This window comes from Pygocentrus nattereri, chromosome 18, assembly GCF_015220715.1.
Source record: "Pygocentrus nattereri isolate fPygNat1 chromosome 18, fPygNat1.pri, whole genome shotgun sequence".
NCBI lineage: Eukaryota > Metazoa > Chordata > Actinopteri > Characiformes > Serrasalmidae > Pygocentrus > Pygocentrus nattereri.
Genome location: NC_051228.1, coordinates 35681488 through 35708658, shown reverse-complemented (window position 1 = coordinate 35708658; position 27171 = coordinate 35681488). Strand labels below are relative to the sequence as shown.

Genomic DNA, 27171 nt, shown 5'->3' with positions numbered 1-27171 from the left:
ACATGGCCACAAATCGGATGCGCATCCGATCTAGGACCGCCTATGTAAGAGACTCAGTGGTCGGATTTGAGAAGATCAGATTTGTGTCCACACAGCCCTGAAAACATCAGATCTGAGTCACATTTGGGGGAAAAATTGGATTTGTGCCACTAATGTGAACGCAGCCTTTATGCAGATCACATTGCTTTTTGAGTACTGCTTCTGGCTGCGCATCTCTCTGTGTCTATATAACCACGACAGCATAGCTGATAAGAGACTGTGACTGTTCTTAACTGCAGCACTCTGCACAGAAGACAGCTGTGCAAAACGCCACTCTTGCATTGAAAACAACAGAACAAGAAGCCTCGGTCTGAAATAAAATGCATGCAATGTGTTGGTGTAAGCATTATTTACTGTATAAGCACACTTGTGCTCATGCTTATCGCGCTTATTGTGCTTCATGTGTCAGATGTAGTGTAAATTGTTTTAATACGCAGAGAATCGTGTTCAGGTACTGGCATTGTTATTTAGTTTATTATATTATGTTTTATTATATTGTGTATTGGTGCCTTCCTGAATCAAAATGATCTACTACATCATGGCTGTACTAGCAGTCATCGTGATGTCTTCTAGTATTAGACAAATGACATTAGCTCAGCACTGTGGTGACAGGCCTAGATAACGTACTGAACACACAAAGTGTGAGTGACCAAAGTTTTTGTCAAACCATTGCTTCCGTTTGGGACTTTTGAAAAAGGAAGTTTAGAAAAAGGGAAAAAAAAAACAGGCCGCACTGAGAGTTGCATCGAGATTGTGGTCGGTTGTGTGTGGGGTTTTTAGAACGTGTCCGTTTTCTGTTCTTTTTAGTTTTCTAAAGTTTAGTTTTCTAGTTTTCTTTTAGAGGTTTTCTAACTGCCAGGCATCTCTCTCTGCGTGTTTCAGCGATGATCACGGCTTCAGTCCGCTGCACTGGGCGTGCCGCGAGGGTCGCTCCGGAGTGGTGGACATGCTCATCATGAGAGGTGCCCGCATCAACGTGATGAACCGCGGAGATGACACCCCGCTCCACCTGGCTGCCAGCCATGGGCACCGTGAAATTCTGGGCAAGGTGAGAAAAGGCTGCGCACACACACACACACACACACACACACACACACACACACACACACACACACCTGTATCTGGTAGCCTGTTGTATCCTAGGTGACGTATGAACAAGAAAAAACTGATAAACGCACAGACATGCATCTATTGGCCAACCACAACCACCAGTACTGTTCTCAGAAACAGCCCCTCCCTTAACACACACACACACACACACACACACTCGTACTCAGACTTACACCTGCAAGCTGACTGTTTGCTATTTCTGCTGTTAATAAGCTTGAAACACTTTTTTTTTTTTTTTTTTGATTATAACTGATTCATTTTCTCTCAAGGATCAGTAAACCATATGTATGTATCTACTGACTATGTACCATATAAAATTTCATATGATCACAAACTCGTTTTTTTATGTTTAGTTTACTGCACACCGTTTTGCAGACAGACCGTATTTAATACCCGAGGTGATTCACATTTTGATTAGCACTGCTAAGCAAATATTTGTGCGCCCCCGGTCAAATGACATTTTCATAGATTTCCTAAAAAATTTGAATTGCTGGAAATAAGTATTAGTCTTCTGCAGAGTACACACTTCACTCATTGAAATGCACAATTAATGCTTATGTCCTGAATTTCTGGCACATGTCCAGGACTTTTTAGTAGCCAAGCTTGAAATATAACCAACATTTATTTGTTCTTAATTGGCCAAACTGTAATATAAATATTTAATTTCGTATTTAAATAATATGACTCAAATAAAGTTCTGCTACGTTTACACAGCAGGTTTTCTTCCCAAATCCGATTTTTTTTGTTTGGCTGTTCACACTATATTTTAAAAGTGATCTGTATGTGACATCAGTCTGATTTTAGCCAAAAAAAATGTGCAGTAAAATTTGCACAAAAAGACAAGTTTAAGTTCGTTCCCTGTAGCATTTTAAAGGGGGTGTTCAAACTTTTTCATGCAACTGTATGCCTCTAAAGTGTGTGTGTGTGTGTGTGTGTGTGTGTGTGTGTGTGTGTGTGTGTGTGTGTGGTCAAACATATATTATGTCGTCATCATCTTCTGCAGCTGATCCAGTGCAAAGCAGACACCAATGCAGCTAACGAGCATGGCAACACCCCACTCCACTATGCCTGCTTCTGGGGCCACGACCTGGTGGCTGAGGTGAGTCTTCTGCCCCCTCTGCTGGACACGGTTTAGAACTACAAGCCGTAGACACACGCTTGTCATTGGGAAGGTCTGTTAATAATGTACATTTCATAATGAATAACAGTAAAACCAGCATGCTTTATTCATATAATACATTGCATGCCTTTCACTATTTTCTCCCAAGGGTTTTGACCGTAAAATAACTTCCCCACCTTTCTGTTCTTCTGTCTCTCTCCTCCCTCCAGGATCTGGTCAGTAATGGTGCTCAGGTGAGCATCTGCAACAAATATGGCGAAACTCCAATGGACAAAGCCAAGCCACACCTGCGTGACCGTCTGAAAGGTGAGCAATTTAAAAGCGCCTTGTAAGACATCAAGGATCAAGGATGTAGTAAGTGTTCCGCTGGCTTTGCAATGTGTTCGTCACATGATTGTGTTGCTTTGTTCAGAAATGGCTGAGAAGCAGGGACAGAGTCTGACCAAAGTCCCCTTCAAGGACACATTCTGGAAGGGCACAACCCGAACACGACCACGTAAGCGCCACCACTCACAGTCTGTGCCTGTGAGAAACACAGGACTTCCTTTTATGTACTTCAAAGTGCACCACAGTATTACATGCCATAGCTTAGACCCCGTGTCACACACTTGTTCTCACAGGCCGCAGCAGTACATACTTCAGTGCTCTGACTCTTCAGCTAATTAGCAAGTGAATTAAATTTAGTGTTAGACGAGGGGAAAACACTAATCTCTGTGGAGTTGAGGCGCAGAATCGACCCTGCTGGACATGGCTGGTTGAGACTGTGGTCCTTCTTTAATATTTCTGTGTACTCTTGGCTTCATGACCGCAGGCAACGGCACACTAAATAAACACGCTGGCATAGACTACAAGCAGCTCTCATTTATGGCCAAGATCAATGAGAACCACTCTGGAGAGGTGAGCTCAGATCTTCTTACTTGTAATCAATAAAATTGAGTTTCTCTTGACACGCGTTATTCTCTGTGTGGTGATAGTTGTGGAAGGGCCGTTGGCAAGGCACTGAGATTGTGGTGAAAGTGTTCCATATTCGGGACTGGACCACCAGAAAGAGCCGGGACTTTAACGAGGAGTATCCCAAACTAAGGTACACACAGAATTTCCAGTAGATCTGTGCTGGGTAATTAGATATGATGTGGACTTTTGGATATTCAATAGCAAATAAAGGTAGAACACAGGTTTGGTTTCGAAAGCGGGTTAGTAAAAAAAAAAAAAAAAAAAATTTAAAAAGCCGTTTTTTGGTAAATGACGTGGGGGGGGGGGGGGGGGGAGGAGTCAGTCTAGTTCAATTGACTTGCGGTAAAAATGAAAGTTTTTTTCCTTCTGTAAAGTTATCATTTTGGAGATGCGAGGTTTTCTTCAGACAGCAGCGATATATGTTTATATATTGTTTTGCTATAATGTAATGTTTACAGGCCTTAAATGGTAGTAATAAAATGGCTAAAGCTTAAACATGTGGAAAACTCTAACTGTAGGTGTCTTTCTTGTTTTTAATATCTGATGTAAATGCAGCGTAAAAACCTTTTAGGCCCCAGGTCATGTTTCATTAAGGAAGCTGTTCTGTTTGCGGAAGGCCACTGCACAGCTATCGGCTATAGCAGTTTAACAAGCATTTTATTCGGGACGTGGAATAACATGCATTTAAAGGAAATTCATTAAAACGAAACAGATTGAGAAACAAATTGTATTACTTTTGTGTATCTTGGATCCATTGGCACTTGAATGACCGTCACGATAGATGGAAACTATCAGTGATTTGATGAGACCGTTGTCAATCAGCTCAAACCTACTTTCCATGGTGTTCTGTTGTACATTTTCAGCCATTTGTCTTGTCGGTACTCTGTGGCGTCTTGTGTTCTGGGCAGATTTTTCTAGAAGATCAACTAGAAAATCACAGTTGTTGTCTAGGATAAGCTTCATTTGTGTCAGTGAAATTTGCCCTTAAATATTTGTCTGCACATTGTCATATTTGCGTCATATATTGTCTACATATGTGTGTGTCTCACCCTGCTGTAGAATCTTTTCCCACCCTAACGTGTTGCCCATGTTGGGGGCTTGTCAGGCGCCCCCTGCTCCCCACCCCATCATCATCACACACTGGATGCCCTACGGCTCTCTTTACAACGTGCTGCATGAGGGCACTAGTGAGTAATGCAGTGTGCGCACACAGAGTGTGTTGTTTTGTTGTGTTTTGTTTTTTGTTTTTTTTTTAAAGAAAAAAAACATTGTGTTTCATTTGAATGTCCCTTTTTTGCTGTTTCACTGATTTATATTAATATTGTAATACAACTTAAGTCTCCTAATTTACTATTCCCATTCTGTAGACTTTGTGGTGGATCAGATGCAGGCGGTGAAGTTTGCGCTTGATATTGCGCGTGGTATGGCCTTCCTGCACACTCTAGAGCCCATGATCCCACGCCACTATCTCAACAGCAAGAGTGTCATGGTATGGGCATATATTTCTTTTATTTGTTTGTTTATAGTAGCAGTAGCAGCTGCTGTAGTAAACACTGGACCACGGTGCTCACAGACGGAGGCGCACTGCAGGCAGGGCCATTGGACACACTAGGCTTTCTGCTGGGCTGTTATGCAAAAGGCTAAACCAAGGCTAAAGAATATTGTTAGGCCAAGAGACCTGCTGTTCCTTCCTAATGTCTATTACGTTCGCTCGCTTGACAACAACCTGGACTAACAATAGCTCAGATCTGTAACTCCCTACACAGTGGGAGCTGAGTCACTACTGAAAGAAGCCTGACTCCGCTTGTTAGCATGTTTTGTGCTGCTTGTATATTTCGTTATCTGCCTTAATTGTAGCCTATCTGTAAAACTAATACCTTATGAAGAAGTTTAACTGGTATATCACTCATTATTGTTGCCTCCCATCGTAAAACTGGCGTTTTAGATTTTGCGCCAATACGGTTACACTGGCTGTGTTTACATGCTGAGGTTTTTTTCCCAATCCGATTGAATACATTCCTCCTTCTTCGTCTTTCGGCTGCTCCCTTTAGGGGTCGCCACAGCAGATCATCTGCCTCCATCTTGCCCTAACCACTGCCTCCTCTACTTTCACACCAACCATCTCCATGTCCACCTTCACTACATCCATAAACCTTCTCTGAGGTCTACCTCTTCTCCTTCTACCTGGCAGCTCCATCTCCAACATTCCTTGCCCAATACATCCACTATTCCTCCTCAACACATGTCCAAACCATCTCAACCTGGCCTCTCTGGCTTTATCTCCAAACTGCTCCACCTTCACCGTCCCTCTGATCTGCTCATTTCTAATCTTGTCCATCCTTGTCACTCCCAACGAAAATCTCAGCATCTTCATCTCCGCCACCTCCAGCTCAGCCTCCTGTCTTTTAGACAGAGCCACACAGTCTCCAAACCAAACATCATAGCAGGACCACTACTGTCTTGTAAACCTTCCCTTTCACTCTTGCTGCTATCCTTCTGTCACACATCAGCCCTGACACCACCCTCTCCACCCACTCCATCCTGCCTGCACCCTCTTCTTCACCTCTTTTCTACACTGTCCAATTGAATACATTCTGATTACAGATAAAGACTGAGCTGTTATGCTCACACTCAACAACAATCTGATGGAAAATCTATATTTACATGCTCATTACAAGTAATCAGTTCCAAAATGACGCATATGGGTAGAGAACCATTTAGTGTATATGTTGCCATGACCGCAAGCATCATGCGAGTCCAGTCAGTGACACGGGATTTTAGGTGGCGCGCTTGTGTTTTCAATTGCTTTATTTACTTTATTTTATTTTTGTTTAATTATGGCTCCCAAAAAATATACTTCACGTGTGCTTGTTAAAGAAGCGGCAAGAGGAAGACGTCGTGTTCTGAAACACGTAAGCTGGACGCCCGTCTTTTAAAGATCAGCATAAACTTCGTCTCCTCTGCAGACCAGTTTCTGCTCCGTCATGTTCAACGTCACAAACTTTCACTGACGCGAATGAATATGGGCAGAACGTACTTAAAATTTCCAATTGGGAATGTGATCCGATACAGTTATTCTTCTGATTAACAGATTATTTACGGGAATACCCACCGTCTTCAGTCAGCCAAACTGTATTGCGAATGGCCTAACGTGGCTGGTGCCTGTATTGGTGCAACTCTACACGTCAGTCTTCTTTTATTTGCTCCTCTAATTAAATAAATGCAGAATAAGCCCTTAGCGGTTTGAATGCTGTTTTGAATGTGTGAACACACTTAGAAACTTACCACAGCACACGCCCACCAATAAAGGCAACACGGTGCTCCAAATAGTTTGAAGGCAGATTTTCTCTGAATGTGTCTCTGACGATGTGTTGGGTTTGATAGGGTTATGCCTCATACGGGACAATCAGTGCTCCTGTGTCAGGGCACATACATAATGAGTGTCTTTCCAGATTATCAGACACTCCGAATAAAAGTCCGTCTCTCTATACCGCACGGTCCTGTCAATCATTCCGTACTCTTAACGGTCCCACATATTTGACTGCTGAAGTCGGCAGGAAACTGTTGAAACATGCTGACTCTGAGAAGCTGAAACATGTCAGACTATTACAAAGAACTCTCACCATGCACTCCGTACGTCACTCAGATAGTGTCTAACGTTGGACCCTTTCACTGCTTGCATCCCCGTGCGAAATATTGTTTAATTTCCTGTTTGCACTCAAAACAGATTGATGAAGACATGACGGCCAGGATAAGCATGGCGGACGTGAAGTTCTCCTTCCAGTGTCCTGGCAGGATGTATTCTCCAGCATGGATGGCCCCTGAAGGTGCTGCCCCTTATCTCTCTTACTTGTTCCACTTAGAATTGAGCAGCTGTCAGGATCTCCTGAATCTGTACCATGGACCGTGTGCTTTCCTCATCTGAACATGTGATTTTTGTATCTGTTCCCACAAAATGCTTATGACATTCTCATACTCCCACTGGGAAGCACATCGTTCCTCCCGTGTGTGTGTGTTTTTATATATATATAGAATATCCTGTTTATTTCTCTTATTCACAAGGAGTTAACTGTTAAAAATATAAACCCCAAGTTTTCTCTCTCTCTCTCTCTCTCTCTCTCTCTCTCTCTCTCTCTCTCTCTCTCTCTCTCTCTCTCTCTCTCTCTCTCTCTCTCTCTCTCTCTCTCTCTCTCTCTCTCTCTCACACTCTTTCTTTCTCTCTCACACTCTTTCTTTCTCTCTCTTCCCCTCTCTCTTCCTCTCTCTCTGTCGCGCTCTCTTACACTCTATCTTTCTCTCGCTCTCTTTCTCGCCCTCGCTTTCTCTGTCTCACTCTCTCTCGCATTCGTTCTTTCAGCCTTGCAGAAGAAGCCAGAGGAGATAAACAGACGTTCTGCAGACATGTGGAGCTTTGCTGTGTTGCTCTGGGAGCTGGTCACTAGAGAGGTTCCTTTTGCTGACCTCTCCAACATGGAGATTGGCATGAAGGTAAGATGACGTTTCAGACTGTTTGTGTTTGCTTACATTTGTCTTACTTGCGAGCGCTTACAAATGTTCTCAGCCTTATCAATGCAAAGTTAGTTTGTTTTTCTTATCCTCTTCTCAAGTGAAGCCAATTCAAAGTTTGTCATGTGTCGATTAGACATCTGTACCTCAAAATGCTTGCGGTGGGTCTTGTACTCTCTACAACTGTACAACACAGTGTATGCAGAAGTGAAGACAAACAAACTAGAAATGCAAAAATATACAAAAAAGGTAATGTAAATGTAAAATATCTGTGCAAGTGTGAATGTACAGAACTGCATATGAATAACAATTCACAGAGTATCTATAACAGTGACTATAACCATGACCATAAAGTGACGAGTGAAAATCATCCATACAGTAACAACCGAAAAGAGTAACAGCAATGGCAGCAATTTAACTAACGGGAAATTTCACTGCCCTTTTGAAGTTGATTTATACAGAAATCATTGAGATGTTAACAAAGTGAGGCTGATGTGAAATGGTTCATAGTTTTCTTTACATTTGGTGGTGATGGGAACCAAAGGTCGCAACGTCTACAGTGCAGATACAGCCCTCACATGTGTCTGCGGACTTTTTAGGTGTGATGTTGATAATGATAAAACAGCTGTAAATATGGCTAAAAATATTTAAAACATATAAAACAATGTCTCTGGCATCAGACAGCATATTCATAACCATTTCATATAATTACTTGCTGTGAGGTAGCTTTTAGACGCACTAAGCACTTCAGACGTCGGGTTCCTATCACCACTGCTGTGAACAATTCTGACTTGGCAGGTTGAAACTTTTCACCTCAAACCACAGACTTGTTTTGATGACTGTTTATACCATAGACACCTAATTATGCAGAAATATAAAAGAAAATCAGTGGAACTTCTCCTTAAATGTATGATTTCATATACTCCTCTCTCTCTCTCTCTCTCTCTCTCTCTCTCTCTCTCTCTCTCTCTCTCTCTCTCTCTCTCTCTCTCTCTCTCTCTCTCTCTCTCTCTCTCTCTCTAGGTGGCACTAGAGGGTCTGCGTCCCACCATCCCTCCTGGCATCTCGCCCCACATCTGCAAACTCATGAGAATCTGCATGAACGAGGATCCGGCCAAGAGGCCCAAATTCGACATGATCGTGCCCATCCTGGAGAAGATGCAAGACAAATGAACGACCCTGCCTGAGAAACCACCACCCACCCCCAACATATGCACACCTCCCCTGCTCATCTAACCCCCTCTCCTTCCACCACCCCACCCTCCTCGAATACTGAGCTCACCAGTATTGCCTTAAACTCGCCATTCACCAAAGTGCTCTGTGCCACTGTAACCTTTCAGCAATGAAAACGCGATTTATACTTTCCGCATCGTCGGACTGTTTAAGCGTTCTCCTCCTGACCTCTCTCTCAAAACGTGCTTTGGTATGCCGTCAGTGGATGATTGCGAGTGTCTGTGCGTGTGTCTGCTTGTTTTCTCTCTGTAACGGGGATTATGGAGCTAGCCCCATTTATTTCAATGCCTCTACACAGCCATTAAATCAGTGCGTGCTGCTGATGAAGACGTGACGCAGTGAATGTACTGTAGCATCCAAAATTTTAACTAACCACTAGTCCCTCAATTTCATCACTCATCATCATATAGGCCACCATAACCATATAGGCCACCATAGGGCCTTATTGCCTGTGCATGCTCCAACCCGTGCGTTACATTGTCTGTTTCTACCCTTCTGCCATAAAGGGACTGTTTTCTGTATTAACTACACGCAAATGCAATGAATATTAAATCACTGATCTAAGCTATCACACCAGCCTTATTCCGTTCAGCAGGTTTCTCCTGCCAGGCCCAAATGTTTTTTTTTTTTTGTTGTTGTTGTTGTTTGTTTGTTTTTTTTCCCCTTAATTTAACTTTTACATATGCTGAAAGATTTGCAGAATGCAATAGTTATTGCCAGTTTTATGCCTTACCATGCAAAACGAGTTCATACTAAAGTCAGCGTCGTTGTAGCATTCGTTACTGTATGCCTTCACTTATTTTAATGGTGGGATTTCCTGTCGTTTCAAGCCTGTGGCCTAGGCAGGGAGGAAAGAGGCATTTTCCTGCTGCAAAGAAACGGCGCTCTGAACCTGTTATCAGCGCATGATTTTCGCCCTGCTGTTTCCTCTTTCACTAACTCGACCATCACCTAATCCGCATTGTCCACGTTGCGTGCTGAAATGTAATGCCCTATACCATTTTATACTGTATTCGTATATTGTATGTTTTTAGCGTGGGGGGAGATCCGAGAACCCATGCTGCTGTATCTTTCTGCACACACTACATCTACGACCTAGCTTCTCCTTTTCCGCTTTTACTGTCATCCACGGTCAGCTTGTCAGTATATAAAAAGAGCCAGAGAGAAGAAAAGAAGATAAACATCCCACGCAAAAATGTTTTAAATGCATCTATTACAAGAATAATGACTTTATTTTTTAACTCTCTAGGTTAAAACAGCTGTCATGGAGGAAAAAGACTTGTATCTTTTAACTTAAGCTCCCCTTTTCTGTTTTCCCCCTCCTCCAATACCTTTAATTAAATCTGTGGCCTTTTGTTTGTTATTTTGGAGATTTGGGCTGTTTATATTTTATTCATGTTAACAGAAGTTTACTAAAGGAAGACAAGAACAAATAAAGTGTTTTGGCCTTGCTTAGCCCACTGTGTTTGGTTCATCGGGAGAGTGAATTCGGATTATATCCTATGTAGTAGTATTGTTGGCTGTAAGTGTGTGTGCTCATTCAAAAGGTGGATGGCGGGACAAAAAAGGAAAAAACGGAAATTATTCATGGTCGTCCAGCAATTTAAAGGCCCACACCCCACCTCCATGCATTTGTCTTTTAATTTACTCCCATGAGGTCCACTTCTGACTATATGCTACATTATAGAGCGAGCTGATTGGTTGAAAGGCGTCCTAACTGCTCTTATTTCGCCATAAACATCACAGGTTTTTCACAAACGCTGTCACTCCGCTGAGACGCCGTTGCTAAGCAACGACTTTCACAGCTGTAGCAGACAACTAAAGCTAAACTTGATATTGCAGCAGCTTTATGGCTTACAGCAGACTGAGCAGCGAGTGGGCGGAGCTCGTTACTCTGACGTAGCAACAAGCTGCTCGTTAAGGAGCTATAATTTGGTGAAGGAACTGAACATTAAAACATTAAACGCCGCGTTCACGGCCCGTTTATTCATTTATTGCTTTATTTAACTGTTGTATTACAGCAACAGAACGCTTGAGGTCATGTGTTATTACGAATAACATCACGGCTGTGATGATGTACGGCGACCAAATCACAGCTGTGGTGTTATTTCATGAACACACTCCCTCTCGGGGTCATTCCAAAATCAAAACCAGTCATTCGAAATGCTGATTTTGCATTCCATGTAAAGACAAAACGCACCACAGGGTAAATAAAATACACTGTATTTCCAAAAGTTCCGATCACTTCCGTGGCCACAGGTGTATAAAGCCGAGCCCCTAGGCCTGCAGACTGCTTCTACAGACATTAGTGAAAGAATGGGTCGCTCTCAGGAGCTCAGTGAAATCCAGCGTGGTGCCGTGATCGGACGCCACCTGTGCAACAAGTCCAGTCGTGAAATTTCCTCACTACTAAATATTCCACAGTCAACTGTCTGGGATTATAAAGTGGAAGCGATTGGGAACGACAGCAACTCAGCCACGAAGTGGTCGGCCACGTAAAATGACAGAGCGGTCAGCGGATGCTGAGGGGCATAGTGAGCAGAGGTCACTGACTTTCTGCGTCCATCACTACAGACCTCCAAACTCCATGTGGCCTTCAGATCAGCTCAAGAACAGCATAGAGAGCTTCATGGAATGGGTTTCCATGGCCGATCAGCTGCATCCAAGCCTTACATCATCAAGCGCAATGCAAAGCGTGGAATGCAGTGGTGTAAAGCGCCGCCACTGGACTCTAGAGCAGTGGAGACGAGTTCTCTGGAGTGACCAATCACGCTTCTCCATCTGGAAATCCCATGGATGATTCTGGGTTTGGTGGTTGCCAGGAGACGGTACTTGTCTGACTGCATTGTGCCGAGTGTAAAGTTTGGTGGAGGGGGGATTATGGTGTGGGGGTGTTTTTCAGGAGTTGGGCTCGGCCCCTTAGTTCCAGTGAAAGGAGCTCTTAAAGCTTCAGCACCAAGAGATTCTGGACAGTTTCACGCTCCCAACTTTGTGGGAACAGTTTGGGGACGGCCCCTACCTGTTCCAACGTGACTGCCCACCAGTGCACAAAGCAGGTCCATAAAGACGTGGATGAGCGAGTTTGGTGTGGAAGAACTTGACTGGCCTGCACAGAGTCCTGACCTCAACCCCATAGAACACCTTTGGGATGAATTAAAGCGGAGACTGTGAGCCAGGCCTTCTCGTCCAACATCAGTGACCTCACAAATGCGCTTCTGGAAGAACGGTCAAAAATTCCCATAAACACTCCTAACCCTTGTGGAAAGCCTCCCAGAAGAGTTGAAGCTGTTATAGCTGCAAAGGGTGGGCCGACATCATATTAAATCCTATGGATTGAGAACGGGATGTCACATATGCATGTGAAGTCAGATGACCAAACACTTTTGGTAATACAGTGTTTGTTGTAACGTTCACGTACTTCATCAACTTCGTGTTTCAAAAACTATGGATAACCTTGTGTCCATTATCTACTGTATCTTGCTGATAAATTATCTACTGTTATTGGTTAACCGACCGCATTGCTGTTCATTTACATGCGCTGTGTGATTATTTAAACAGTATTTCCCCAATTGCCCCCCAGGCGTTGTATATAGGGCTGCCCACCGTTTCGGGCAATCACAGTGTGCTCATTGCCCCCTAGTGTGTGTGTTCAGTGGTCTATGGTAGAAGTAGCCCAACGGCACAGCAACTTTTGCTGCTGCTGCTTAGTAATTTCATCGCTTAATCCATTTTTCATCCATAACACGGCTAGAGAGTTACATTTAATGTAAAATCATAGAACCCATTAAAAGTGTCTGTTGGTTCCTGATGGTTTTCAGAAGTGGCTAATGGTATTCTGTGTTTTCCTGATGGGTTGATATCACAGTGTAAAGTATTTTGATCTTTTAATCAAGTGTTTGACCGTTTAATCGGGTGGGACTGATTCCACATGCATTTGATTGTGTCCTAATGGCCTCTGATGGCAACCATCAAGCCAATTCCCATTAGGAAGCAAAACCATCAGGTTTTATTCCTAGAGGCCCTGCAAGCACAGTTACGCTGTGACAACGTACTGTTTTGGTGCCCACAACATTGTCACAACTTTTCTTAAAAATGTCTGAAACTGAAACTTTGCTTGTGTGTAAAAAGTGATTTCAGAGCCACTCGGTTCTCCCTGATGGAAACTGTTTACCTTCAGTGTTTTGTGCTTCTGATCATTTTAATAGACGTCAGCGTCACTAATTAATGACGTTCTATTAAAAGACTGGTTTACCAAGAGAGACGCTGGAGGACTTTCACCTGAAATGAGTTCATGAAGCCAGTCTGGTTATAAAAATGATAACAGGACATCAGAGCCAGAATTACTCTTTTAGTACTTTTACTTTATACTTAAGTACATTTGAAGGGAAATACTTTAGTACTTTTACTCAAGTGGAGGTCTAAAGGGAGGAACTTCTACTTTTACTGGAGGGATATTTCACCTTGGGTGTCTCTACTTTAACTCCAGTACATGGTCTGTGTACTTCGTCCACCGCTGCTGATGAGCCACTTATACTGTAACAGAAGCCACAGTGGGTTAGAACGCCCCTTGAGCCAATTAAGAGTCGAAGAGTCGACTCCAAGCATTTCGACTCTCAGAAAAGAATCGGACAAAGAGTCGGCTCTGACTCCCAGACGTGCTGGAGTCGAGGAATCGACTCTTTCGGAACCGACTCCGCACCACTACCCTGCAGCATTTCAGTCATGTGACGGGAGCAGTCGGGCTGTTCAGCTCAGGAGGTCAACTCGCCCCGCGAACACCGTGCACGTTTTCTCCAAATGAGAAGGAAGAGCCATTTGTGTTTCATCACTGTAACCATGGCTGTCATCTTCCTCGTAATGTTCGTCATGTACACCACCTTGAATTTCCACGTAAGTCGCTTTTTTTCCCCTGTATTATAATCGCTGCGTCCGTTACTAACGAGCGGATCCCTTTTAGCCAGGTTAGCCCGCTCGTACGGACCTGAACGTTATCTTTCAGCCTCAGAGCTCATTTCTGCGTCAAAACAGTTTTGAAATATCTAAATTAATATTTAATGGGGTGTCCAACATATTAAGCCGTGTTAGGTTCTACCGTTTAGTGGTCGTCCTGTCTATAATGCAGCGGGCAGTGAAGCGTCTTAGCTGTGTTGTTAGCTGCTAGCTAAGCTGGCTCCGTCTCCTTGACGACGACGTAGCTGGTTTCCTCTCTATTTAAGCCGCCGTCTTATCCGAACGTTCCGTTCCACCTTAAAAGGTGCAGAAGTGCCCCAAAGCGCCAGAACGCCGACTGCCGCACCGTTTAAGGTGGAGCGGAATGTCAGCTTAAGCCTCGTCCTGTGTCCTGTCATGTTTTTGAGTAGACCGCGGCGTCAGAGCGTAAGAAAGACTTCCACGTCGTGGGGAGAGCGCTGTACAAGCTGGACGTCTCCTGGCCCAAGTTTCCAGAGTACTTCACCGGACAGGTGTTCGGGGTGGCGGTCAGTCACGTCGCTGGCGTGGTGTACGTGGCCCAGGTGAGCTTTGAACCCGTTTCCACCCGCTTAGTCGCGGACGTGCGGCTGAAATGTGACCCGTTCCTGTGCGCTGTGTTTGTGCAGAGAGGCGAGAACGTCCCCAAAGTGCTGATGTTCAGCACGGATGGAGAATTCCTGCAAGCCTGGAACACCAGCACGCTGGAAATGCCGCACGGCATCTTCGTAGCCAACGCCTCGAGTGATCCCACTGTGTGGATCACTGACGTGGGCAACGGTGAGTCCATTCGGCTCCTTGGAGCGTCATCATCATCTTCACAATTTTCATATTTCAGAAGCTGGGTTGATTATATTAATCATACAGCAGGTGTGAAAATGTGAGTTTTCCTTGTTTTCTCAAATGATTGATTTTTTTTTTGTTATTATTCTTCAGGCAACCATCAGCACTGCATAGCTTCATTATTCTCTACCCCAACCCACCTGATTCATGAAGGGGTTCATAATCAGCTGGTGGTCTGGTTCAGTTGTGTTGACTGAAGGAGTAGTTGGAAGTGTGCAGTGCTGCGGGTCACTAGGAGCAGGATTAAGAAGCACTAGGCAAGTCTCAAAGTGCAGGCTGTAGCCGAGGTAGAAGAGATCTTGATAGTGGAGGAAACCGAGGGAATGTGCTGCTTTAAGTACAACGAATGTCCTTTTATTATAAAGCTAAAACAAATCTGTGCATGATTTTAGCCCGTTGTCAGGGTGATGATTTATAAACCTACACACAGCTGGAACTGCAGACAGTTTTGTTTTTAAAGTTCACAGGATGAATGTTTTTATATGTTAAATCATTTCTTATTATTAATGAAATTGAGATTGAGTGACCCTTATTAGTCCCACAATGGGGAAATTCCACCTCCGCATTTAACCCATCCGTGAAACACCACATACACACTAGTGAGCACACACACACTAGGGGGCAGTGAGCACACTTGCCCTGAGCGGTGGGCAGCCCAATCCGCAGCGCCCAGGGAGCAGCTGGGGGTTAGGCGTCTTGCTCAAGGACACCTCAGTCATGCGCTGTCGGCTCTGGGGATCGAACCGGCGACCTTCTGGTCCTGAGGCTGGTTCACTAACCTCCAGCCCACGACTGCCCAGATGCATTTGTTTTAATGACCCCTCTTTATTTTAATAAGCTAATGACAAATAGAAACATTTGAAATGTCAGTGTTGTTAATTGAATAGTTATGATTATATGAATTACAGAAAGGTATGTATATTCATTTATTATTGTTATTATTATTGTTATTATTACTATTGCCCTGTGCCTGGCAGGACTTTTCTAACTTGACATTTTCACTTAAAGCAGGAAAAAATCCTTTCAAAGCTGAATGTACACAGCTCCCCATAATCATATATTTTAATAAACAAATAAACAAATTTTCTTTTACCACCTAATATAAAAGTACAGCTGATTATTTTCCGATGAGAAAAAATTAGATCAGCTGACCAAAATCTTTCCAGAGAAGTAAATCTCAATAATGCAGTGATCTAGATTAAATTTCAGATTGGATTCTACATTAGCTGTTCAGGAACTGCGATTAACGTTGACCCCATCATTTGTTAGAGAAAGTTAAGTGTGGGTGGAATATTATCCTGTGACTTCTTCCCCGAAGTTACCCAGGTCCCCCAGGCTTCTGTGTACCACCACATCAGTCACAGTAATATGCACTATATTACCAACATGCATTATATTACCAAAAGTATTCGGTCGTCTGGCTTCACACGCATATGAACTCGAGTGACATCCCATTCTTAATCCATAGGATTTAATATGATGTCGGCCCACCCTTTGCAGCTATAACAGCTTCAACTCTTCTGGGAAGGCTTTCCACAAGGGTTAGGAGTGTTTATGGGAATTTTTGACCGTTCTTCCAGAAGCACGTTTGTGAGGTCACTGATGTTGGACGAGAAGGCCTGGCTCACATTCTCCGCTCTAATTCATCCCAAAGGTGTTCTATGGGGTTGAGGTCAGGACTCTGTGCAGGCCAGTCAAGTTCTTCCACACCAAACTCGCTCATCCACGTCTTTATGGACCTGCTTTGTGCACTGGTAGGCAGTCATGTTGGAACAGGAAGGGGCCGTCCCCAAACTGTTCCCACAAAGTTGGGAGCGTGAACCTGTCCAGAATCTCTTGGTGCTGAAGCTTTAAGCGTTTTTTAGTGGGGCTGTTACCAGATCGGGCTTGACGCTGGCCCTCCATGACCAAGATTTGATGATATGAGCACTGTTAGTCCTCAGTAGCACTGTTAGTCCTCACTTAGACCTTAGTCCATATATGGAATTATGAAACAACTCATTTACATTTTTAGCTGCCTTTTTTTTAGCCTCCATCTGTTTAATCCCTTTAATCTCATGATTTGACCTCTCAGACTGAGTAGAAGACCTGGGCAGTGCTGTGCTTTTCTGGACCCAGAAAACAATGACATTTGTTTTGAAACATGTTCATGGTAATAACAGTTTTTTGTTTGTTTGTTTGTTTTTATGTTTGTGTTTTTTTTGCTGTCGATGGGATGATGTGAGTGAATATGCAGTCTTAATCACACCACATGTTCATTAAGGTTCTGGCACAGGAAAGCCTGGGATACTATGAGATTTAGACACAGATTTCAGGCATGAAAATAAATGGAAATTCAGAAAATGTTACAAACTTGTTCACACTTTTACTGATGTTCTTTAAAGTAATGCACTAAATTGGTACTAAATCTGCTTTAGAGGGGGAAACGTGTGTGTGTGTGTGTGTATTTACTCTCTATTTCTTTGCCACAGGGTGCATTCAAAATGGTATGCTATTATACTACATACCACACTAGTATATTGTACTATTATACTGCATGCTACTCCTTATAGTATACATTACTGGATCTGGTATATGGCAAAAGCAGTCAGCCATACTACAATGCAGGGCTGCAACTAGACTATCCACAATGGGCTGAGCCAATCAGCCCGAACTCAAGATCCTCAGCCCTCCAATCACTGCTTACCAGCCATTGCCAGCCTCTTTTCAGATCAGCAGCATGTGTGGATATATTTGAATAAGAGTTTTGAAAGATTACATGACAGAAAGGAGGGTTACGTTAAACATAATACACATTGGGGGGACAGTCGTGGGCTGGAGGTTAGGGAACCAGCCCTGTGACCGGAAGGTTGCCGGTTCTATCTCCTTGGCTGAAGAGCCCTTAAGCAAGGCACCTAACCCCCAATTGCTTCCGGGCGCTGTGGATAGGGCTGCCCAGTGTGCTCTCTGTCTCCTTGTGTGTGTGTGTGTGTGTGTGTGTGTGTGTGTCTTCACCAGTGTGCATGTATGTGGGTGTTTCACTGCACGGATGGGTTAAATGCAGAGGTCTAATTTCACAGTGCGCAAACACAGTGACATGGTTGTTAATTCTATTCTTAATTCTTTTAAATCTTTGTGGTTTCCTACATTTTGCTGTAAGGTCAGTCATTTTCATTACGTTCATATCTGGTAATATGAGCTCGTTTCATTTGAATAATAAACAGACTCCACATGCGAGCTTAAAAAGCCGATGCTGCACAGATTGTTTGGTTGAGACGAACGTTATGAAGTCACACTTTTAACCACGTTATCTATGCAGTAAGTTAACAAGCAAACTAACCTGAACGCCAGCAGAGAAAGCTGGGATTTCAGCATTGCACTGAGTGCAGCAGCAGGACAGATTATTTCATTTCATTTGCGTCTGCATAAATTAATCCCAGGATATTAAATTGTTCAGAGCATATCAGAGGGTTACGTCAGTGGGTACCTTCTCTTGAAATAACTGAGGCATTTTTGGATGCATTATGTCACGGACGTGGGTCTGGCTGTGTCCTGGAAGCCTCATCCTGGAGTGCGGGGGCGAGTCGTTTAAGTTGGTCGTATGCTGCACATTACCTACAGCTTTTGTTTACAATCTGTTTGGCTATTTGGTCTCTCTAATACATATCAATAATGCACTCATGACCTACAAACAGTAATAAAACCTATAAAGCAGAGTTTAAAATGTCTAAAAGTTAATTTTATCATTACAGAAGGACAGAACTCTGTCTTAATGTGCATCACTATCACTGATTATAGGCTCTGTGCTTGTTCTGTTGCAGTGCACTTTGTCTATAGACTAAGAGGGCGACGATCTGTCTTTGTTTGCCGTCTGTAAGGAGTAATGCTGTGTTTCTTTGTGGCTTCAGGGCCGTATGGTCATACTATAAAGCAATACTCTCCCTCGGGGAAGCTGCTGCAGGTGCTGGGAACAGCAGGAAAGGCCGGCTCTTCTCTCACTCCGCTGCAGTTCGATCAGCCTGCCGAGATTTTCGTCCACGATGCCACCGGAGAGATTTACATCGTGGACGGGGACGGAGGAATGAACAACCGCCTGCTCAAACTGTCCAAAGGTGCTTTTCTGTTTCTCACTCAAACGTGCATTTCTGAAAAAAGATATACACAATGAAGGATTAAAGACAGACCACAGTATTCCAGAAATGATTACAACAGATTACAAAGTACTTTGAAAAAGATAATAAAAAAGAATAATAATAAAAAAAAAAGGCTTTAGGTTTTAAAAGAGGCCAATGTGTGTGAAACCCTCTGACCATCAGAAAGGGCTTTCCAAATTCAGCGCAACAAAAGGACTAGAGGGTAGAAGAATTTCCTTAATCTGGCGCAAATATGAACTAAACTTTGTTAAAAAAGTGTGTGTGTGTGTGTGTGTATGTATGTATGTATGTATGTATGTATGTGTGTGTGTGTGTGTGTGTGTGTGTGTGTGTGTGTGTATATATATATATATATATATATATATATATATATATATATATATATATATATATATATATATATATATATATATATATATATAAATATATAAATGCTTTGTGACACGTGTAAAATCAGACTCTGTTTCCTATATAAGAGGTCAGTTCAATTCCAAATGTGCATAATAATCATGCAAACTGTCAAGAAGGGACCTATTGATCCCTTTTCTGATAGAGCAATTGATTTATCAATGAACTGACAGTCCTAATGTGCAATTTTTTTAATAAAGTAAAAATGTGTAAGAGCAATCCTTCATGCTAAGGTTTGTACTATATGTGCAGTCTGTGAGTGCGCTGTGTTTGTGCAGACCTGCAGATGCTGTGGATGCACGGGGAGAAAGGCCAGGGGCTGTCACAGTTCTACATCCCCCACAGTGTGGCTGTGGATAACTACCAGAGGGTAAGTCTGAAATACATCAAAAAATTAGAGCTGAATTACTCCACATGATTGTTGATGTCGGCAATTAATGTCTCAGTTTAACCCGAGGAGGGCATCGGTTCATTTATAGTGCCATACTTGTGCCACTTGTACCAGCACAACACACTCTAACACACCACCAACACATCAGTGTTACTGCAGTGCTGAGAATGATCCACCACCCAAATAGTACCTGCTCTGTGAGGGTCCATGGGGGTCCTGACCACTGAAGAACAGGGTAAGAGAGTATCAGAGAAACAGATGGACTACAGTCTGTAACTGTAGACCTACAGAGTGCAGCTATACAGTAAGCGGAGCTGATAAAGTGGACAATGAGTGTAGAAACAAGGAGGTGGTCATAATGTTACGCCTGGTCAGCGTATATCAGCTACATTGAAAAAGAACATTCAGCAGATTGTCTTGTCAGTGTTGCATACATTAGATGGTTAACTACGTACAACAGGTAAATTAGTTTAAAATTTGCAAACAGTTTCAGGTGGATAAATTTCCATCGACTTGTCATAGAACCCTGTTCACACATAACTTGTCTAGTGAGCTAGCACAGTGTCATTTCGCTCTTGGTAAACGGTGCGTCGGGTCACTACCAAATATTTTATTATTACAGCTCTTCACGTTCACATGCCATATTAAGCCAATCACTCGATTATCAGTCAGTGTAGAAGTTACAGCTCCCTTCTACTGCCCACACAGGATTTAGTCTAGTCTAGAGGAAAAGAGCTAGCAACATGAACACAAATAGACCAGCACACAGATTTAATACTCAAGTGAATAGGTTGTATTATTTATAAAGGCAAACAGTCCCAAAGGTATTGACTTCAGGGTGGGCTGACGCCAAAATGACAAACAAAATCTCTAAAGCCACCTCCATGAATCTGCCTTCCCTAATCCATAGACTATTAAAAAAAAGTAAATACATAATAAAATCCAGATAAAATGTAAATACAGCAGGAGGTAGCCTACCGTCCTCAACAGGTTAAACAGGAGAAAATAATATATATCAAAATAAATGGCACCCACCCCTACATATTTGTGACTAAGGTATAGTAATGAAGAACAGGGACAGTATGGCACAAGTATGAACTAGATAATCAATCACTAGTACAAACATCAAAAATCTAGTTCGTAAGTCTGACTGGTCTATAGCTCTGAAAACAACCAGGTGAATAACATTAAGAGGGCAGCAAAAAACACAGCTTTCCTAGAGACCACCATGGATCCTGTTGTGAACACACGGTGAACCAACTGCATCTTCATGGCTGTCGCTTTTTCAAGGGCTAATCTTCATTCAGCCGCCAATCACAGCATGCTTGGTAGTCAGCTGGCATCAGTCCTGCCACATCAGGTGAGCCAAACGGCAGAGGGCACCAGCAGAGGCGACTTGGACATAACTGTGACTATTCTAATATTCTAATATTAAATTTCTTGCAGACCTACAGAAGCTGTTTCATCTGCCTTTACGTGAAAATTAGATGCTGTGTGTTCTTGAAAAATATTTACATCGCTGGAAAAGGTCTAACTACTGCATATGTATGGTGTGTGCTTGTCGATCAGGTGTGGGTTGCTGACAGAGGAAATAAGAGGATCCAGGTGTTTAACTCTGTGACAGGTGACTGGCTGGGGTCGTGGGGAAGCTGCTTCACAGAGGATGCACCCTACTCTGTCCGGTAAGATGAGAGAGCTACAACCATCACAAACTTCTTTCACACGCGTAGGACAATATTTATTATTTGAACATGTGTTCTGCAGCATGTTTTATACAACGGTTCGTTCCAGCCACACAATCTGATTGGCTGAAAATCATTCCACCCGTGTTGCATCTCATAACAGCACGTTTTCTTCACCGTACCTGTATCGTTCCGCTGACTGCCAGTTGTTAAGTAACAACAGTGGACACCATTTGTGGTAGGACTACTGTTAGAGGTTCCTTTGCTGTTGCTGTTTCTGTACTTCACAAAACTGTATAAAAGCAATGGACACTGGTGGATGTGATATCACAGATTACATCATAGCTGTAATGTTATTCCCAGTAAGTCACTCTCTCTCACATTTAATGTTTAAACTACACTACACTGTATGACCAAAACTGTGGAGAACTGACCGTCACACCTGTATGACCTTGGTGGACGTCCAAAAGCTCTTTGCAGTTATAACAGCCTCCTCTGTTTTGGAGGAGGCTTTATGGGAGAGCTTTCCACAAGATTTTGGAGTGTGTCTATGGGAATTAGTGCCTGTTCAGTCAAAAGAGCATTTGTGAGGTCAGACAGTGATGGATGAGAAGGGGTTCAGTAGGGTTGACGTCAGGACTCTGTTTAGGCTACTGCAGTTTCTCCGCAACAGAATTGTCAAACCATCTCTTTTATAGACCGCGCTTTGTGCCCAGGGACGCAGTCATTCTGGAACAGGAAAGGCCCTGGTCTCTGGATCTTCTCTTTCCACCAAACTTTACTGTTGGTACTGTGCATTCTGGGAGGTAGCGTTCTCCTGGCAACTACCAAACCAGATTTGCCCATCAGGCTGCCAAATAGTGAAGTATGATTCATTACTGCAGAGAATACGTTTCCACTGCTCCAGAGTCCAGTGGCGGCGTGCTTTACGTGCTCCAGCAGACACTTGGCACTGCACATAGTGATCGTAGGCTTGGGTCCAGCTGCTCAGTCATGGAAACCTATTTCCCAACACACAACGTGCTGAAGCTGAAGTTGCTTACAAAGGCAGTTTGGAACTCAATAAGGAGTGATGCAACGGACGAGAGGCGATGTTATGGGCTTCGGCACAGTGCAGCCCTACTGTGTGAGTTTGCATGGCCTACTGTTTCGTTGTTGAGCTGCTGTTGCTCCTGGATGCTTTCATTTCACAATAATAGCACTTACACTTGAGCAGAGCAGATCTGGCACGGCATCCATTTCAAGAAATAACAGCAAAGGTGGGATACTGTGACCATGTGACGTTCAAAGTCTCCGAGCTCTTCATCTTTTGATACTGTTGGTCTGTGAAGACTTGTCTAAGGTTATGTGCTTGGTTTTAAACAGCTACTGGTAATGAGTGTGGCCAAAACAATAGAACACCATATCTAGGAGAGCTGTCCACATACTTTTGGCCATATAGTGTATATGTTCAGACAGTATATATTTCTGGCATATGGTTAATCATGAAGTGTTATTATTAGTAATACAATTCTCACATTATCTACTTACAGATACACATTCTCGTATTTGCGCTGATAAGAACAGCCCTGGAGTGCAGTTGAAGATTTACAAGCTTAAAGGGGCATTCCAGCCAAAATGAAAAAATACAAATATTGCTACATGTGTTGTACACGTGCACTCGCCCCTTACAATGGTACCGCAGTAGTGTCTAAAGTTAGATTTTCTGGTTTAAAGACTAGGAAAACATCTGTATAGTGAAGCATCTTTAAAATGGACTTAAATTGTGCTTTGGGGTGGATACTAATGCTGGCTAGCATCATTGATGTACTTATTGGCCTATGTTGGTCAGTATAGGTAAAGAAATGTTGAGCGCTACAAGGATTGTGTGATGTGTTTGCATAATACATGCTGGGTATTGAAAGATGATGAGACCTCTGTGACCTCTATTAAACTGTGTGACCTCTATTAAACTAATGAGGCTGAGGCATAAAGTGCTGCACTACAAAATACAGGGTGATTCAGAAAGATTCATCCGATTTCAAAGCGCCATACTTTTACAACTGTGAGGCGTCTAGGAACCAATCACTATCCAGCTGAAAGAGGGGGTCTTAGAGTTTCTGACTGGCTCCCTTCAGTCTGAGAGGAGATGAGACCCCTGAGCAGAAAGCGTTCTGTGGTCTCCACGTCAATCAGAGCGAAACCGTTGTAACTGTGCAGGGTGATTTGTGGGCAGTGAAGCTCCAGCAGCTCAGAGCGTTCGGCGTTGGCTCCACAGCACTGGATGATCTCTGAAATCCCACTGAAAGAGCCGTGAGAGCAGCGACGCCCGACACGCTCAATCCAGTCTGGGATGAGTTTGACTGTGGCGTGATGTCGTCTGTACAGCTGGAGGAGGTTCAGACTGAGACCTTTTACATTACATCATAAACTTTATGCTCATTTACACCATTTACAGTTCACTGCACTGATCTGTAATGATTTACAAGTTAAATAAACCATTTTGAAATCAGATGAATCTTTTTGAATCACCCTGTACTGCAAAACAAAACATGTATTAAATTCTAACTTAAGACCATAATGTCCAGTAGGATTGTAGTAAAAAGTGTAAAACGTCCAAACTTCTGTTCTTTCTCTCCCTCAGGCTCACTCCTGACCAGAAGTACCTGGTAGTAGCACAGTTAAACACTAACCAGGTCTCCCTCCTGGAGGCTCCACCTGTGGGCATTATCGGGCAGTGTCAGGTGGTCAGTTCCATTCAGCTAGCCGACGACGTTAAGCCCCACCTGGTGGACCTGGATCAGAAGAGCGGAGCACTTTTTGTGGCAGAAATCGGGGCACAGCAGGCCCAGAGGTTCACACCCATGACACTGGGGAACATCTGAAAGCACAGATGGCCAGAGTTCAACAACGTGAGCCGTTTTGAAGGAGACGAGTTAAATGTGGTGCTCAGCATTGTTTAGGATAAACATGTAAAACATTTCTGGGTTGAATTGATCAGGCATACTTGAGTAATGTGATGACTTTCCAGATCCCGTCGTAATGTGAAAAAGCCAAACAGTGCACTTTATTATGAATTTGAACTGCAATCAGAGCTCTTAATGGTGTATCTGCAATATAAGCCATCCACGCTGGTGGAGGTTTGGGGTAGAATTTTTGGTGCGAGGAGGTGGAGGCAAATTTTATGCACTTATTCTGAATTCTGTATATATTCTGGACTGTTCTTGGGCGAGTAATTTCAGATGCCACTGTGATTGTATTTGCTGTCGAATATTGAAAAATGTATCGTGTGTCAACTTCGTGTTGTAAGAACCGAATGTTATTGTGCCATTCACTGTACTTTTTATGTAAAAGTATATTGACGCCTTCTCTGTTTTCTAATCTAATGAACTCGCTGTGCATGCTGATTTTTACTAACGCGTGTTTACGCTCTTTCAAGTATCGCAGTCTGGCCTGTACGAAAGTTCTGGTGGCGGTGGACATTTACTATTTTTGAGACTTCATAAAAGAGAAGCAACTGTACATCTTTGCGTGCTTCAGTGATAAGATTTGTTCTTTGTTTTGTGCTTATTTGTATTTGTTCGTTTGATACTAAGTGTTTTCATAATGTACCCAGATAAAGAAAACCTGTGCAATTACAACCTTAAATTACGTGGCAGATATGATGGGATGCTGCTTATTCGCAAATTCTGAAGTATTTACATTGTTTCATTGGTACACCGTTAGTGGGTGTGTTTACATGCACTCAATGATCCGATCATAGTTTGATTTCTGCAGTTATCCGATTATTCAAATGGTCTTGTGAACACTCTACTACAATATCGAGGAATCTGATAACGAGGCTCAGTGCATGGAAACTCTTACTCTGATTTCTTTGGGATTTGTCAGTCTGCGCATGCGCGAGAACAGACGGCAGTACCGGAAATAAGCGAGCAGCATTGCTGCGAGACGCACCCGAACACTTCTGAAGCGACGCTGAAACCAAAGACGAAATAAAGGATTTACATATTCTTCATCTTCTAGATGATGTATGTTCATATTTGCAGCTAAAGATGCGCAATCTTTTTTAAACAGCCGCGGCACGTAGTTCGAGTTTTATGTTGTTTAAATCAGGTCTTCTGTGAGTTTATTGGCTCAGCAGGAATCCGATGACTGTCTGACTCCTGTAGACCAGGAGTTTCACATTGGCTGATTTACATGCACTTGAGTAACATGTTGATTGGGATTTCTGACCAAATCAAATTTTCTGCAGTTCTCGGATTATTAAGTGTGTGTAAAGGCGCCTGGAGTCTTGTCTCTGAACAGAGGCCGTTGCGTTTTCTAATTGTCTGCCTTTTAAAGACATTATGAAGCTGATCCTTTGGAGCTGGGATATGTGTATTGTAAGATTATTGCGTCTGTGTGTAGGTTGAAAACTCCAGTTACTCTTTGATTTTTCTTATAATTTCATGACGAACAGACCAATTCTTCCAACTTCCCCACTACAAGTTAAGGTTCTTTCTCCTTCAAGTTAACCATTTGAAGAAGCAAGGTTTTGTTGTGACGGCGACAAATTATTTAAATAATTGTTTTCTACACTCACAACTCTGTCAGCCAATCATCTTGGGTTGAGAATGTACAGAAATCTGTAACATCAAATAAATCATGTTCCTGGTGCCGTGGTTGTCTGTCATGGAAAGCAGCTGCACGCACTTCACAGTATAGCATCTTTACACAGGTCTTGCTTTTAAAAGGTTTTAATGAAATACGTTAAAGCTTCTTTCCTATATTTAAATCAAGCAACATAACAGCATTGCCTTTTATTATGGCTCATGGTGTTATAATATTGTAGTGACATACTTCTGTAGGATAATACCTGTGCATGACTGTTTTTAGCGGTTCTGTGTGGGTGGTTACACGTTTTGCAGATTTCTGTCTTTGAAGAAACTTCCCAGGTGGCTCTTTGTGTAGCGGCACCGCTGCCTGGAGCACATTTCAACTAATTCCTCGTCAAAATTCGAACTAATGTGGAATCTGCAAGACTTTATTGGCTGATATGTAAATTCAAGTTTCTCATTCATTTTAATCAAGCAACCACAGTTACATACATGAAGAGCATTGCTAGCAGAAGAACGTCCCTGTGTCTTTTTATTGTTTTATTATTATTAAGTTTTATTTGAATATTTTTAAGTCAACTTTTATCAGAAGAGAGGAGCCAAGGCAGAGGCTCCCGATAACAAAAAATGAACGGTTAAAATAAAACGGTTCATACTCAAACATCTAAAACACACACAGTATATATATATATAAGGAAGTTTACTTAGCATTTTATTTCCTGCTGTTAAGACTTCGTCTTTCCTGATTTATTCGTATTAAAGACTAATATGAATTCCGTTTTAACATGTGCTTCACTTTCCATTCACAAGTCAAACTTAAATGTTAAAATTAATGTTCAAAGTGATTTCTTAAAAAAAAAAGCAGCAAAAATATTTTTCTGTGTAGTATCTATTTTAAATTGTTAAAAGTAAAAATGAACTCTTAAATGTATCTTTTTATTTCTAATATTTTAATGTATAACTATTATTGTTGATATTATTATTGTTACTAATAATATTATTTATTATAATCACACATTTGTACAGAGCCCTGCTGGTGACATCCTGTACAAATAAAAATAATGTGCGGCCACGTCTTAGCAAGTCGTGGGAACGAGATGATTAAGTCGTGGCCACGACTTAGTAAGGCATGGGAACGGGACAATTAAAGTCATGGCCACATCTTAGTAAGGCGTGGGAACGAGATGATTCAGTCGTGGCCACATCTTAG

General features: G+C 42.6%; 2 protein-coding genes across 2 annotated transcripts in view; both read left to right on the top strand.

Annotated features, from left to right (window-relative positions):
- Positions 1–10417, top strand: part of ilk (integrin-linked kinase) — a 29275-nt gene extending 18858 nt beyond the window's left edge. The window contains exons 3-13 of the mRNA XM_017691403.2: positions 922–1087; positions 2153–2248; positions 2479–2575; positions 2682–2765; positions 3081–3166; positions 3244–3353; positions 4283–4410; positions 4591–4712; positions 6951–7050; positions 7581–7711; positions 8753–10417. Of these exons, the coding sequence (XP_017546892.1) occupies positions 922–1087; positions 2153–2248; positions 2479–2575; positions 2682–2765; positions 3081–3166; positions 3244–3353; positions 4283–4410; positions 4591–4712; positions 6951–7050; positions 7581–7711; positions 8753–8902 (1270 nt within the window). The 3' untranslated portion in view covers positions 8903–10417. The remainder of the gene's footprint in view (positions 1–921; positions 1088–2152; positions 2249–2478; positions 2576–2681; positions 2766–3080; positions 3167–3243; positions 3354–4282; positions 4411–4590; positions 4713–6950; positions 7051–7580; positions 7712–8752) is intronic.
- A 3260-nt stretch (positions 10418–13677) lies between these two features.
- On the top strand, positions 13678–26023 carry LOC108423814 (NHL repeat-containing protein 3). The gene is made up of 7 exons (XM_017691402.2): positions 13678–13852; positions 14323–14475; positions 14560–14710; positions 18661–18864; positions 19593–19684; positions 21275–21387; positions 24011–26023. The coding sequence occupies exons 1-7, from the start codon at positions 13760–13762 to the stop codon at positions 24249–24251; spliced, it is 1047 nt and encodes a 348-aa protein (XP_017546891.1). The 5' UTR covers positions 13678–13759; the 3' UTR covers positions 24252–26023.
- The last annotated feature ends 1148 nt before the right edge of the window (positions 26024–27171 follow it).

Coding starts and splice junctions, on each gene's coding strand:
- LOC108423814 (XM_017691402.2), top strand. CDS start 13,760: ATGAGAAGGAAGAGCCATTTGTGTTTCATCACTGTAACCATGGCTGTC. Junction 14,711..18,660: donor GATCACTGACGTGGGCAACG/GTGAGTCCATTC, acceptor TTGTGGCTTCAG/GGCCGTATGGTCATACTATA. Junction 21,388..24,010: donor GATGCACCCTACTCTGTCCG/GTAAGATGAGAG, acceptor TCTCTCCCTCAG/GCTCACTCCTGACCAGAAGT.